At 40.1% G+C, this 15,974-nt stretch overlaps 1 protein-coding gene across 1 annotated transcript in view; it reads right to left on the bottom strand.

Moving 5' to 3' along the window:
* The window catches only part of camk2g2 (calcium/calmodulin-dependent protein kinase (CaM kinase) II gamma 2), a 62,597-nt gene that overhangs the window by 26,100 nt on the left and 20,523 nt on the right, over positions 1 to 15,974 (bottom strand). The window contains exons 3-7 of the mRNA XM_008428756.3: positions 14,112 to 14,171; positions 11,375 to 11,429; positions 9,840 to 9,905; positions 7,986 to 8,058; positions 438 to 540 (exon numbers count right to left, since the gene is read on the bottom strand). Of these exons, the coding sequence (XP_008426978.1) occupies positions 438 to 540; positions 7,986 to 8,058; positions 9,840 to 9,905; positions 11,375 to 11,429; positions 14,112 to 14,171 (357 nt within the window). The remainder of the gene's footprint in view (positions 1 to 437; positions 541 to 7,985; positions 8,059 to 9,839; positions 9,906 to 11,374; positions 11,430 to 14,111; positions 14,172 to 15,974) is intronic.

Genomic DNA, 15,974 nt, shown 5'->3' with positions numbered 1-15,974 from the left:
AAATATACCTTCAATGTTTCCAGTGAAGAAAATCTCTGGGCACACAAACCCAAAGCTGGACGGTTCCTGGACTAAAATGAACCGGGAGTGCTGCCAGGAGCTGGCGTCCAGGTATAAAACAGGTTTGATGAACATCACATCATAAAAAGGCTTCACTTTGTTTTATCTGGACCCCCATTAACTGCAGTTGCCCGCGTCTACATCTTCTTGGGGTCCGCACACTTAACATTAACCGCCAAGTACTAAACATGGTCGTCAGGAAGGGGTTGAATCATTTTGAGGCTGCGGAGGTCGTCGAACATGGCCTTAGGTGTAGCTGCGCGCGAACTTTTAAAAGACTTGAATCCCTTCCACTGGCCTTGACGAAAACACTTGGAGGAAATGCTGCTGCAGCGCGCCAACGCTGCAAAAGGAAGCAGAAAGGGGCCGTTTCTTACCGAACCACGCCTGCTGGTCCCCCTGCACCTCGATGGCAAGTCCGAAATCCGCGAGCTTCACAGCTGCTCCCTTCATCTTACTGGCGAGGAGAAGGTTTTCTGGCTGCAACACACGCAGGCGGATCATTTGAGAGGACCAAACTCAAAGTGGAGCAGCAAGCTCCTCTCTCTCTCGCTTAGTTTTACTTTGAAATGTCAGAAACTCAAATACAGGAACACAGCTTCGACTGTAAAACGAAAGTCAAGCCATATGTCTTACTTCTGGAAAAAAAACCACTAAATACCGCAAAACAGACTTTGGCAAAATGATGAGCAACAACAAGAAGATGTGTGTAATTAGTGGCAGTAAGCACGGATCCTCCTTCCAGAAATGTCTCGTCACTTGAGAGAGCTTTAGGAGTGCGATGACATCTACATCGGTACTGAAGCGTGATGAGGTTGAGTTGGTTACTGACGACTGCCTGAGAGGAAGAACCTTTTCATTTAGATGCCATGGTATTTACCCCGACACTTTGACCATGTCTTGTTTTGTCACATCATCAGGCATAAATGCCAGGCTTTGGAAAAGGTTAAAATTTCTTATGTCGCTTCAGAAAAACACAAACAGGAGACAAGACGTCCACTTTTTACAGTTTTAGATGTACATCGAAGGGCTGCACAATATATTATGGTTATATTGTCATCACAGTGATGAAAATAAGCATGTGTCACAATATTTGCCAATAATATCCCCGTTGCAAGAATTCCTAATATCCAACTTTTTTTTTTTTCCCTCTCTTACAAAACTTGAATATTTTTTCGGGGCACAGATCAACCCTCAGGTCTAACAGATTTTGTGTTTGTTTAGTTTTTCTCCATTTTGTGAAACGACTCCAAAAAGCTGGGTGGAGCACCAGAATGGTCTCTGGCAAAAAACAATTCTGCGGATTACAAACAAAACGCTTTATGTGATCTTTAACAACTCGGTTGTTGCTTGAATTTGATATTTTCTGACTCTTGGATTTCTCACAATATTTTTTGCAAAAGCCCGACAGCATCTTCATTTCACTAACTCAGGTACCGATGTGCACAGATTTTCAGAACACCTTACCTTTTGTTAAGATGTGGCGACTGTGGAGGCCACCGAAACATGTCATGTTTCCCCTCATCAAAAACATGCCAGGAGTTTTTGCCTCGACTCTTTCATGCATGTTTGAGAAATCCTATAATCTCCCATGGCAACAGTTCAGCTGTGCAAAACGCCCGGCTGGACTTGGCACCGCCTTCCAGTCGCAGCTCTTCCTTGAAGCTGCCTCGCAGAGCAGCCCTCCTCCCCAACCCCCCCGCTCCGCTCCTTCAGACTAGCCAGAAGCAGTTAGCAAACTCCTGGCATGGATCTGCACATAGGAACTACTGCTGGAGTTTTTAACGAGACAGAGGCCCAATTTTAAGGTGTTAAATTACAAAGTAAATTTCCTTTGAAGTCATATTTGATATCTATAGTATTTTTATAACAACTGAAGTCAACAGTTGTTACTTGATTATGCTATAAAATTATGCTATGTGCCTGGAAAACGCATAAAGAATGTGAGGAGGGCAGTTTCCCTGTACGACCCCAATTATTTATAGCAGATATTGTGGTGTGAATTCTCCGGTTGTCTCACGACCTTTCACCTGAAGACTACTTGACCATTAATATTAAACATCTGCCAACATAACCGCACGTAGCACTTTGGTAACCACCTTCTATGCACAGATGTTTTCTTCCACAACCAAAGTTCAAACCGGTTGATCTTTGTATCTCGCATCTGCTATGCTTGTAAGCCCAGCGTAGTCTCTCCTCGGTCTGCTTCTTTTCACATGTCAGCCTTCATCATCTAGCTGCACATCCTTCATTTCTCCTACGGCCTCCTCCTCCTCCTCCACCGCCCGCCCATCAAGCCCACGAGGCCCTGAGCCGACAATAGGAAATAAAGAGAAGGGGGGGGGGGAGCGGAGGAACCAGAGAGCTTTTCTGAAGCAACAGAACCAGACATGCAGAGATAGATAGATGGGAGGTGGCATAATGAGTCCCTACACCGGCGCCGCAGCAGCCGGGTGACCTCACCCCCTCTGTTACCATGGCAACCCCGCCTGCCACCAGCATTCAACTCTTTCCTCTCTAATTTCCCAACACCCCTCTCCTCTAAGCGTGCGGCCCTCCCAAGATGGCAAGAAGGCAAACAAATATGCAACGTGTGCAGGAGGTTAAATTTGTTCGCACCAGTTCAGTTTTCCTGATTCTTGAATGCAAAAGCTGCTTCCTTTCCTCTGTGTTCTTGGAAAAATACATGCAGTGTTTTTTTTTTTTGGGGTCTTCTCTTATGTTTTAAGAATGGTTCCAGCAAAAACCTGAAAATGTACTGCCTTGACACAACATTAACTGGTATTTCTGGGCCCCCAAGTAATTTTCAATACTCTACACAGAGTCCGCCGTAAAGCAATGTGGCTACATGACTAAGGAAACATCAGCAGGATGTTGGTTAGGTGAGCAGCGAATCACAATCTGATTAAAATGAAGAGGCAATTCATGTTTGTCTTTAAATGATGATTGCACAATAACTGCAATCATCATTTAAAATGTTTGTTTTGTCTTTGATAAGTGCTGCATTTTAACATCCATTAAACCTTTTGGTCTGTCTGTGAGAACACAAAAAGTAAGAAAATTGTTTTTGGCATTGGCACCACCTGAAAAATATCAAGCATAAAAGGCAAGAGGCAGACTAACAGACTGGATAATTCAGCACTGATGCCAAATTTCTAGAAGCGTTTAACGTTTGTCTGACATTTAGTGAGTTTGTGAAGATTAAACAAAAAAAGAGTTTACCAAGAATGCCGCAAAAATATTCTCAATCAGCCAAATATCGTCATATCTCATGAGCTGTGTGCATCGTTACGCCCCTTATGGCTATACAGCCAGGGCTGAAAGTAAGGGGGTACGGCAGGGTACTGCGTACCCCTAAAAGATTTAGCGGGGGTACGCAGTACCTGCAAGAGAGAGGAGCGACTGTCTGCTGTAAAAAATCAATGGGTTCACTGTGCAGCCATGAGTGCGCCCACTAATTAATCGTCACTGATTACTTCTTCAAGAACAATCTAAAACACGACTTAATCAGTTAATAAATACATTTTTTCCTATTTCATATTGTGTCTGAACTGTTCGTGCTTTGCTAGAGCAGCGGTCCAATAATACGTCGATCGCAGAAGGTTTTGAGTCTATCTCGGCATTAGGTGACAAACTGAACGCCGCCAGGAGGCTGAGACCAGCACGTCCTCCACTGACTCGCTTAAAACGTTCGGAACTTTATTAAATAACAACAACAACATAAATCAACAAAACGCGCTCAAATTAATGACCCAACAAAAATAATAATCTCAGTAATTATTGTTTCAACAAGGTGTTGCGCAATTCTGTGCGTTTCGGTTCTATTACCAAAATAACTAGCAGAGCAGGAGTTTAAGATTAACTAATCAACCACCGCTGTGTCCAAGGAGGCTTATTAATGATCGCAAAAATAAATATCAAGCCTGCAAACCTAATATCGTAACGGACTGAATGTTATGTTTTTAACATAATCTCTGGTCGGCCTGTGGAGTGCAGGAGATTGCCATGGCAACGGGTGTGCTTAAATGACAGAGAGAGACGAAGAGTAAAAATGTGCGAATGGTTTAGAGTTAATCACCTGTTCGGGTTGTTTTACCTTTTTTTTACTTTTGTCTTGGTGCATCACAGCCGCTGTAATTTCTGAACGTTCAATAAACGACAAACTTGGACTATTTACCTCGTTCTGTGACTATACGTCATTTACAACAATATGTTTCATTAAGGATTTAACAAACAAATGGCGTTTACCGCGATAATTGTGTGAAATTAAATTGTTGAATATAAAAAAATAGTTTATATATAACGCACAAAATGTTAAATGTATGCCTGATAAAAGACAAAGGGATGCAGTGCTTTGCTACACTATCACTAGATTAACAGGTCACAAAAAAGGTAATTAAGAAAAAAATATGGAGGGAGAGGGAAGTAGTTCAGTTATGATAGCTTGACTTTGACAACCTTAAGATGTAGATGTGGTGCGGAATTCTGTTTGAGTCCAGTTAGAAAATAAAACGCTTAAGACTTAAACACCAACTCTGACAGATCATCAGTACAGCAGGTGTTTAATTAGCTAATAGCTGCAGTAGCTAATATACCACATTGATCACTTACTAATAATCACAAAAATAAAAGTCAAGCCATAAAAACATAAGACTGTAATGGACTGGATATTCATTTTTTGTGGGGATATTAGTAGTATTATTATTTAAAAAAACAATAGTAATAATAACAATAATAACTTTGTTATTATGATTTAATATTGTTATGTTAAGTTATAATAACAAAGTTATAATATAACTTTGTTATGTAACTTTATATAATATTGCTATTGTTTTTTAATCATAATTGTACAGTGCTTTTTTAATGATAAACACACTGATTGTGTTAAAAACAGTGTGTTTATTATATATAAATATATTTATAAATTATATATAAATAATGTATATTATTTATATAATAATATAAATATAGAATATAAATAATTATAATATAAAAAATATTTATATTCTCATAAATATTATTTATATTATCATGAATATTATTTTTTATCATAAATACTATAAATATTATCATAATAAATATTACAAAAATAATATGTATTATTATTAAATAATAATTTGATTATTAATTAATTTAATTATATAATTTAATTGATTAATAACTAATTATTATTAATTATTCTGCTCTTGGGACATTCCACGTCCCAAGAGCCGAAATGGGTTTTCTCTGTGGGGTGTCTGGGCTCTCCCTTAGAGATAGGATGAGAAGCTCGGTCATGTGGGAGGGACTCAGAGTAGAGCCGCTGCTCCTTCACGTCAAGAGGAGCCAGTTGAGGTGGCTCTGGCATCTGGTCAGAAAAACATGCTGACTAAGGTCTCTGCCATACTAAAAATCAGGGGGAGCGCGACCGATGTAACATGCTGTCAGTCAAGATGATTGACAAGAATTTCTAGCGTCAGTTTTGTGCTGATATCAACTCCTTTGATTGCAAGCTCAGCAGGCGGCGAATTCTGATTAGTTGGGAGATCGAACATTGTAGATATTCTCTTCTTTTGCCCTTGATTGAAGGTTTGATAGTCAGGTCTCTTCTTTCCAGAGCAAACGTCCCCAGCAGGGAAAGTTAGCTCTTTTGGAAGATTGGCCAAATCGTTCCCTGGGACAGATCACTCTTGATGGGTCCGGTCTTCCAATGCCACTTTCGTCAGAGCAGAGGTTGAGCTTTAAGACTCAATGGTCTCCTTGTCACCGCAAGAAATTGACCCAACAAAAATAATAAGTCCTAGGATGATTTCTCTTGATGGGTCCGGTCTTCTAATATCCCCATCATCAGCACAGAGGTTGAGGTTTTAAACTCAACGGTCTCCTTTTAGATCCAAACTTCCCCAGCCGGGGAAGTTTGTTGACAAAAGCGGCATTAGAAGACTGGACCCATCAAGAGACTTCCCCAGCCAGGGAAGTTTGTTCTTTGGGATTAGAGAAATCGTTCCCTAGGACGATTTCTCTTGATGGGTCCGGTCTTGTAATGCTGCTTTCCTCAGACCTCAGGTTGAGCTTTTGGACGCCTCGATTTCCTCCTTATCGCTCCAACCCTTCTCAGTCTGTGTACTTTGGGAGAACTGGGGAAATCGTTTTCTTCATCTGCTGTGTCTCTGTCAGAGTGATCTGAATAATCCGTCTGTTTTTTATGTCCTGTTGAGCCACCGTAAACTGCCCCAGCCGGGGAAGCTTGCTGTGCGTTTTGCTTTGATTTTTTTGTCACAGTGGAGGAAGGTTTGAACAGACACGCATCAAACTCGTCATACTCATTCTCCTCCTTGTAACTAGTGATATTGAACGTAACTCCTGGAAGGAGCTTGTTGAAAATCTTTCTCACTCCCGTTGTTATCAAATAACCTGCTACAAAAGTAATTGGGAAAAAAAATGGTGTTGAATACAATTTGTTCCATTGTCAAAATGTCTGGACCTGTTATCCCATCAACCCGATGTGGAAGGCTGTGTTCAGAATTTAGGTCTCACGGTATCTCAACGTGTCAACATTGCAGCCAGTGGGCTGAGGGAAATACAGCTCCACTTTATAGCAATTCAAGAGCTACACAGCTTTTATCGCGTTGCAAAAATGTCATCAGCATAGAAACTCCAAAGTGTGCTTTATACTTTTGTCATAGTACCCCCAAGAATTTAAAACTACTTTCACCCCTGTATACAGCTAATATTTACAGATCAATGTTAGTGTTCGTTTGCTCTCGTGGTTAAAATGTTACCTCAGAGTTACAATTTTACATCTGCATATGCACTTGTTGACACAAGCACACATGCATATGTCAAGAATGATAAAATGAAACTTGTTTTTTGTTCCTGTGTGGTGCTTTAACCTTCTCGTTTAAGGAAACAGTCCTGAAAATTAATTTGGAAGCATTTCGTCCGCACGAGGACTAGGTTATTTTATTTTACTTTAGTTTTGCAAGTATTTATAATTTCTTTTAAAAATGAGCCGAATGCATTAGCGGCAAAGCATAAATGCATGGAAAGACAGGTGTGTCTTAAGAACATCTCTCCACAGTCACCTTTTATTATTTCTGCTATCTTGTGATATTTGTATTCATGAGCGAACGTACAACGGGAAAAAAAAAAAAAAAGAAGAAAAATCTGCATGAGCTGAAAAGTGTCCGCACTTTTCAGAGGACACATTTTTGCACCGTCACAAAAAAAACAACAGAGACATGCTGAATTACTTATTCAAAGAGAACTGAATTATTTAAAGCTAAAAGTTGGAGGCTGAATTAAAGTTTGACGAATCAACGAGCGGGCGCAGGTATCGGGGTTTTTCAGTCTGGGAGTTTTAAATCAACCTCATCGTGTTTTCAAATTAAAACCCCTGCAAGTGTGAGGGCGGGGGGAGGAATCTGCTCCGAAAGGTGTGCAGATTTTTCCATGCGGTAACCAGTAACTGGCCGTCATCTAACACACCCCCGCACGCGCACGCACGCACGCACGCACGCACGCACGCACGCACACACGCACACACACACACACACACACACACTATTAATAGCAGCTCGTCTGCTTTCGTCACTCCTCGGCAATGCAGTAGGCAGAAGAGGAGGGGGACAGAGTAGAAAGGGTGGAGAGGAGGGAAGAGGTAGAGGGGGGGATTAAAAAAAAGGAAGAAGGATATAGATGTAGAGATGCCATGAGAGTTGGAGAGCAGAGAGGAAAAAGCTGCCGAGACGAGCGATGACGCGCATCCCAGAAGTTGTTCTTGACGTCACCGCATGACGTCCGCGCGGCGCAGGCCGAGACCTGTTGTGCATCCGTCCACCCGGCGCCCCTTTCCACCGCACTCGCACGCCCTGGGTGTGCGGGGCATTTACATTGCCGGATGCAATAAAAGCTCTTCTAATATTCATCAGTGTCTGGTAGCTCACCTTGAGGTCTCTGTGGACGATATCGTGCTGGTGGATGTGACTGATGCTCTCCAGGATCTGATTGATGCAGTGGCTGAAAGAGACAGCAAGGAAAGACATGTCGGTCAAACCGCGGTGCCACAACGACCGATATTAAAGAAAAATAAGAAAAAAACAAAACACTTTTACAATTGCAATTACAAATGAGCCTCTCCTTGGGAAGACGGACTGGGAATATGGGCAGCAAATTGGTAACAAACATCCACACTCAGCAAATTGAGAGCATCAATTCAGCTCCGGCTTCTGTCTTAATAGCCCGTGATGAGTCGAGTGATGTAAACCACATTGAGCAGATAGTGCTCTCATGCAGATACGCGATCTCTAATGGGTTGCAGGAAGGAATCATCGAGCGCTAAAAGGCCGAGCAGAGGACATTTATTTCAGCTGGAGTTAAATGTTTTGAAAGCCAACGAAATAAAGAGCAACAATTTGTGTTACGTTAATTTAAGTTACCGTGTAACTTAAACGAGAGCATAAAAGATGATGTGGACTTGATTTCAGAAGCTGCTGGAGCTAAAGCGGCTGATGCTTCGTGCTTCCAGCACAAAACCAAACATTTGTCTTAATCTACAGGGAATAACTTCAGTTTTGCTCCCTTCGAGTTTAAATAATATTGTCACGTTAAATTTAACCAGCTCAGATATCACGGTTTATATGAGAGGAGCGAGTCATTAAGCTTCGCATTTGGAGTCAATATAGTTGTATGATCTAAATGGTTCCTGCCATTCTATTCTACATCTATTCAGAGTTTAATACGATATATACAACAAATTTAAGGTAAGGTCATTTTATTTATATAGCAAATTTTCAGCACCCAGGCTGAGTTCAAAGTGGTTTACGTGAATTAAAAAGAAATATAAACAAAACAACAAACCAAAGGAAAGAGCAAAAGGGAAAAAAAGTATAAAACTACATATTGGTTCCCCATGTTTAGAGTAGTATGTAATTTATAAACTAGTTTGCTTAAAACAATGCAGCAGCAGGTGAATTTCTTGATTTTTCAATTCATGTCCACTCCAACCCTCACCAATATCCACGAGTTATGATCATGACCGAAACATGAAAGCAAATCTCAAACTTTTTGATGATCATCTTGATTATCTCGTCCTACATTATCACCCAAGAGGGGCCTGTAAAGGGACTTCTTTACATATATGTTGCCTTCATTGTACGTTGCATATTACTGATTGTCTACGCATGTTTTTATACTGAAATTATTATTATTTTAAGTTTATGTTATTATTTCTAAAACCCTAGTTAAGAATTTAGAGGTAAAGTGCTAAAATACCACAAAAGCCTACTGTAGCATCTGACAACAACCTAAAAATAGAAGAACAGCTTTGTCATGATTTATTCATGAAATTAAATTTAAAAGGTTTGAGTCACTCGATCAGAAGTAAAACTCAGCCAGCAGATTAGTTGCACAGTTGAAACCGTAAGCACAAACTACATTAACCAATTCTGCCGTCAGAACATTTCGTGCTTTCATAACTTCTCTGCGTTGACAAAAAAAGCCTCCACTAAAACCTGCGGGGAGTTCAAAGTTTCAAACTTTAGATTCATATTTAGACTCGTAGCTTAACAGTGTCTTTAAAAAAAAAAAAAAACATCGACAAGTAAAAAGGTGACAAATGAGCCACTAACAGTTTTTTTTTTTATATGCATCACTCCTGCATTATACAGACATACATTTTCAGTCAGCAGGATGCCTCTTCTGGTAATACATGGATTTCTTTCAAACAATAAAATAAATTTAAAAGATGATTATGGAGTATCTGATGTGGCCTCAATTTGGAGAAAACCGTCATGATTTACCTGGCATCCGCCTCGCTGTAGTACTCCCTCGCAACGATGTCCTCAAACAGCTCTCCTCCTGTGACGCTGCAGAGACGGATGCAACAATAAGTTAGTCGACATGTTTATATTAGGGAACTTCTTGTTTTCTCTGTTTAAATAAAGTACCCGTTAAGGGGCTCATGCAAGATGTTTTCTGTACGCTTGTGGTGACACGTCTGAGGTTCAAGTGAAGCTCGGTTTGTGCTTCAAGAAGCCACTTAGCGTGTTACCGACGGCTTTTATCTGTTCTAAAACATAATCTAATGCTTAATTCATTTGTGCCGGTCTGTTCGACGGAGCAGCGTGTGCGACATCAACGCAGCTGAATAGATGAATTTATTCTTTATGCTAAATTTTGCAAGGAAACGCAACAGAAAGACAGATTTTTGCAGTTTTTCTGTGCGTTTTCATTAGATATCTCAGCAGAGCAATATGGCACAAATGCTACAAAGAAATAACAATAATAATAATAATAATAGCAAAAAATATTTTTGTCCTAAGCTTCCCACCAAGCCTAGAGCGCTCCAATCGTGAAACAGTCTTAATGTTGTTTTAGTAAAATTTGATGTTTTGTGTTTTAAAACAGCAAAGAAATAAAAGAAAAATAGATACAATTGAACAAATCTTTTAAATGAGAAACATATATATATATATATATATATATATATATATATATATATATATATATATATATAAAGAAAAACCCAAATAATTCTGCTTTAAAAATGATCTAAAATCCAATACTGATGAGCCTATTTTATTCAATTTGAAAAACATGCTTCAAATTTACTTCCACTTTAAATCAATAATTTACAGTTTACACCTGCCAGAGTTATACAAGATATTGCATGCAGTAATTAAGCTCAAAATTATTCATACCCGTAACCGATTTAAATTTAAAAGTATTCTCATTCAATCGAGCAGATTGTTTCTCAACATAATACTTTTGTTTTGTTTACATTTTATTTGTAAAAAAAAAAAAAGTCAAAAATGATTTCTATCCTTTTGGATAACCGATGGAAAAATTCTCATTAGCATTTCGGCAAAGAAAGCTTTTTTTTTTTTTCTCCAATCTCTAACCAGCTTTTTGCACGTTTTATTAGTATTTAGATGATGAATCTTGAAGCTGGAAAGCCTCTTTACCATCACCCTAATATTAAGCTCCTTCCACAGACTCCTTCAGATTCAAGTCAAGATTCCTGCAGGGGCCACTTCCAGTCAGGAAAAAAAAAAACATGTTGGTAAAAGTAAAAAAATGAATTTACACCTAAACCGACTAATTTTGACGAATTAAGCAATCATGTCAGAGAAACGCAGCTTTGTGAAACATATAGTAAAAGTACCAGAAGCAGAGCACTATTACATGAAGATAAAACTAGAAGCTATACTAGCACTAAGATTTAAAACAACAACAACAAAAAAAACCCTGTCGTGCAGCTGTTATTTAGAAATGCGGCTGGAGCAGAAAGCATGGCGTGTGAGCGAGTGTGGGTGCTCTAATTAGATTTACTTACAGGTCAAAGACGAGGTAATGGAAGCCTTCCTCTGCAATGCTTTCATGGAGTCGCACTGAGAGGCAGAAAGAGAGAGAGAGTCTTTAATTAAGAGGCAGTTAGCTGGATCAGAAAGCTCCGCTAACGCTAATTAGCTTCTATAAAGCAAACCTCAATGTACTCAATGAACCTCAATGAACCGAAAGTTTCAGACAGACAGCCGGGTCAGAGGTTATGACTACAAGATTTCTTGTGCACATAAGAAGGAGCCGTGTTGTATTAATAACACTTATTGAAAAGAAAAAACAAACTGCCACAAATTCGACTATTTGGGTATCTGGACTAGAGTTTCTCCTTTGGAGTCTTTTCTACTGTATAAAAAGTTTCATTAGCGACGCCTACGGTTTAGGTGCAGCTAGTTTAAAATTACACCACAATACTGACGATACACCTTTCACGCTTCATAAGCGATGCCCATTCTGGCATTAATCTGTTCAGTCTATATCTGGATAAAACGCCTATAATGACAGTGAATGACTTCAGTCGAGTTTCCATCAAAACGACAACAGGCTGTTGCTGTTATTGCCATGGCAAGCTTGTTACAATCAGAGACTGAGGAGGCGAAGGCGGATGTCAAAGACAAGCCCTGGAAAAAAATTAAAAACGATCAAAAAAACACAACCAACTGGGAAATCTTTTAGTAAAAAAAAGATTAAATAAAGCAACCCAGGTGAAGGACACCAGAAGAATAAAAAAGCAAAAGCAGAGTTGACTGGGATTCCAGAAGCACAACGTGGTTATGCAAGATTTACTGAATGTGTTCTTGAAGGAAGAGCAGCTGTGATAGGCTGAAATCATGTTGGGAATGGTCCCAGCATGTTTAGCAGTGGAACAGTGCTGCTTTTAGTGGTGAAGATGGCGACATTAAATGTCAAGTTAGACTGAAACTCGTCCGTTCTGTTTCGGATTTCAGTACCTCTAGGGAAGCTGGACGAGTTAGACAGGAGATTTCCAAAGTGTCATAGCTTTACAAGCAAAACTAAATTTCACTGTCAGTCCATCCAATTTTTAATTCAACGCAATGTGCAGGTTTAAAAATGTAGTGTACTCTAAGCCGATGAAGAGAGACCAATGAAACCCGGCCTCCAACAGGTCGGGTTCGCACGGCGCTACATGCTGTGATAAGAACTACATGCTATGTCAAACAAACGCTCATTTCCTTCCTCTTTCCAAACGACCCCTGCCTTTTGTTTGCATTTCCCACGGCAACAGAGGAAAAAGGTCAGGTGACCTTTCGAGGCAATTCCCTGGGAATAGGTAGCGCATATCCCTGTGTTTGACGACACAGGAGTTTCCTGGCACTTTGCGCTTCGGCAGGTGACCCCGGCTTTCTACGTTTTCGAAGCCGTGCAACGTAAAGGACGCTGGTGGATATAAAGTGTGCTACTAATGAGATTAGCGAGATTAAGGTTTAGACACAAGGCACAAGATGTCAGCGCCGTTTAGAAACTCTGCGGCTCATTGGAGTCGTCTGAACTGGAAGCGGCTGCTGGCCAGCTGTCGCATGCAAATATCCCAAAGAGAAACCCGACAGGGAAGCAGCTGGTTTGACTATCACCCAGTTAGCGCCAGAGCCGAACTCAACAATGCTTTTGTTTCTGCTCTGTTCTCCCGCGCGCAGTTTGGGATGTGAAACGACAACCGCAGGGGTTCCAGATGAAACGAGAAACTGAGGGTTTTCACATCCACGTCGGACCGACAACACAGGACTGAGCCGTGTCTGATCACGGGCTCCACTGCGCTTTTCTTTAGCAAGACATGAGGCATATTAATGAAATACTGGAATGAGGATTGATGATACCTAATAATCTCACTCTTGATCAACTCGGTCCAGTTCTGAACTATTGCATTGATTTGGGTTGGATCTAACTGCGGCCGTTGTACGGTTGGTCCTCTACAAATGGCAAAACAAAAAAAGTTTGAGTTTGGGGGTTTTAAAGATTAATAGTATCCATATACCTCACACACTTGCCTTTTTCACCTTCTGTTTAATTGAAATCACAACCTTTAATTTTTATAGGATTTTTTTTAAACACCACCAAGTGGCACGTCATTGGAGAAATCTGAAAAAGTGTGGCACTCCCTTCTCTCTAAAGATCTCTACATAAAATCTGATTTTATCCAAAAATAAAGAGGCAGAAATAATCAGAAAGAGGAAGCTTCAAGAAGTTTGTCACACACCACAAAGGGAAAACAGCAAGCAGCTAATTTAAAAAAAAAAAGGCACACCACACTTTTTAGATTTTTATTTGTAAAACAATTCTTCAAAACTGTATGATTTTTTTCCCCCCAGACACTGATTTTATTCTGACCTATTAAAATGATCTCAAGACCAAACACTGAAGTGTAAGGCAGAACCAAATGGGATAAAGTCGAAAGAGTATGAATACCTCTGCATAGTACTCGGTTTTAACTTCAAACATTTTTGTCAGAAGAGTTTCGCAGTGAAACATGCCAGACCAAAACTCCCACACAAGACTCTAAGGTTAGTTGTACAGGCAAAATTAAGTGACTGAATTTCTTTAATATTACCATAAATTCTGTTATCAAATAGAAAAACTAAAACGATGAAAGAGGCGAGCCAAAACTTACAAGGATTGTGAATTTGTAGGTCTACAAAAAACTTGACATAAATCTTGAAAACTGGTCAGTAAGCATCGTTATGCTGCACATCTTTAGCTCGTCGGCGGGGACTCACCTATGTTTGGATGTTTGAGCATTCGACAAATCCTGGCCTCTCGCTCCAGTTTCTGATGATCTGTGGTCAAAAAGGAAAAAAAGAGTAGAGAAAAAATTAGATCCAGTCGGATCCAGCTATTAAGTTACACTTTTTTTTTTCCACTCCGGTTACAGATGGCTAGAATCCCAACAAAGAAAAAGCAACACTTCTTGGAAAGTCTCTTAATGCGTCAGCCTTAAACAGCACAATGCAATAAGATGAAGTAAACACAGCAGCATCTCACACTCGCTGAACAGTAAATTGAAAACAGTCTTCTCTCGTATCACTTTTCACTGATTTCTTCGCTCATATTGCTCTCAAGTAAAAGAATTACCTTATATGTGAACATTTGTTTCTTGAAGAGACTAATATGTAAAAATCAAGAGCGAACTCTGAAGTTCCATTTATTCCCCGTCCCATTAAACTTGTCATTTGAGCATCACAAACAAATCCGACAACTTCACATGAAAGAACTAACACAGCACAAAAAAGCAGAAGAGGCAGCAGCTCCGTCACAAACAGATGGCGACACGTAACGTATAGGGGTCACTCAAACACACACACACACAATACCAGCGCAGGCTTTATGCACTTAGTGAAATGAGTCCGATGGGCCCTGCTCTAATCTAATCACTGTCCACTTAATGACTCTAATGACATGAGAAAGTCCATGCGTGCAGACAGATTGGTTTTAAAACAGACAGTGGATGGATGGCATGGCCGACCGTCAGAGGTCAAGTTCGTCATGCCCGTCTTGTCAGGAAGCAGCTGCTGCTCTCCGACGCAGGCGGCACATGAGCTCACATGCCTGAACAGACCTAATCCTCCCCTTTGCCCCCCGACCAAAAATATTCATGTACTTCTGATTTCTGCACACCGGTTTGAAGGCTATGAACGAGTCAGACTCTCTCCTCGTATGACGCAGAGAAGGTGCAGAAATGACAAAATAAACATTTCACCCCCAAATATCAAATAGAGTCTGGGTTTTCACTTCTCACCTGGAACTCAAGACTTTATTGACATCGCTCTAGGTTGGACATTTCAACTTCTGAGTCAAATGAAACAAGAAACTGGTTCCTTCAACTAAACATACAAAGCCAGTGGATGAAACTTTATTTTCATATGTACGACAAAGCAAAAAAAAAAAAAAAAAAAAAAAAAAAAAAAGAAAAAGAAAAAACCCCATCCCAAATTCTGTTTTTGACTCAAAATGTGTCAGTATGGAAGATATGCTTCCAAAATGTATTTTCTGAGTTGGCAACTTGTTTAAACACGAAAGGTTTGTCACTGAATACATAAAAGCTAAACCAGACGTTAAACATGTTTAGCACATTGATGCATTTCTTGCGAACTCTGATGCCAAAACCAACTGCAAGTTTCAGCCAAAAAAATCAGGAAGAGAAACAACAGAGTACCCCCAGAAACAACTGCTAGACCGATAAGCTGCATAACTTCCTGAGACGTGCACACGCAAACCGGCTCTATTTAGCGCCCTACGCACGCTTTTGTTCAGACCTCACACATGGAAGCAAGGTTTGATTAGGCCAGTGCGCTCAGAGGATGAGCAATCAAAGCTCTTTGCAGACATTTCACAACCCTTTTCTCAGAACCATAAAGGACTATTTTGGTTGCTCGTATTCTTAGAAATCAGACGTGCCTGTAAAAATAGGACTATTCTTTATCACCGGCCTAAGATGACAGCTTTATTCTGCGTGTGATGGCAAACATTCCTGGCAGCTGGCTGTGCAGAAACACTACAGTCAGATATTTTAGTTGGAGAACACAAACCGCCTTTAAAGGGACCAATTCTATAGAAAGAGAGAGAGAGAGAGAGAAAAAGGC

Source organism: Poecilia reticulata, chromosome 15, assembly GCF_904066995.2.
Source record: "Poecilia reticulata chromosome 15, P_reticulata-male-v2, whole genome shotgun sequence".
Lineage (NCBI taxonomy): Eukaryota > Metazoa > Chordata > Actinopteri > Cyprinodontiformes > Poeciliidae > Poecilia > Poecilia reticulata.
This window is presented reverse-complemented; position numbering and strand designations above follow the sequence as displayed.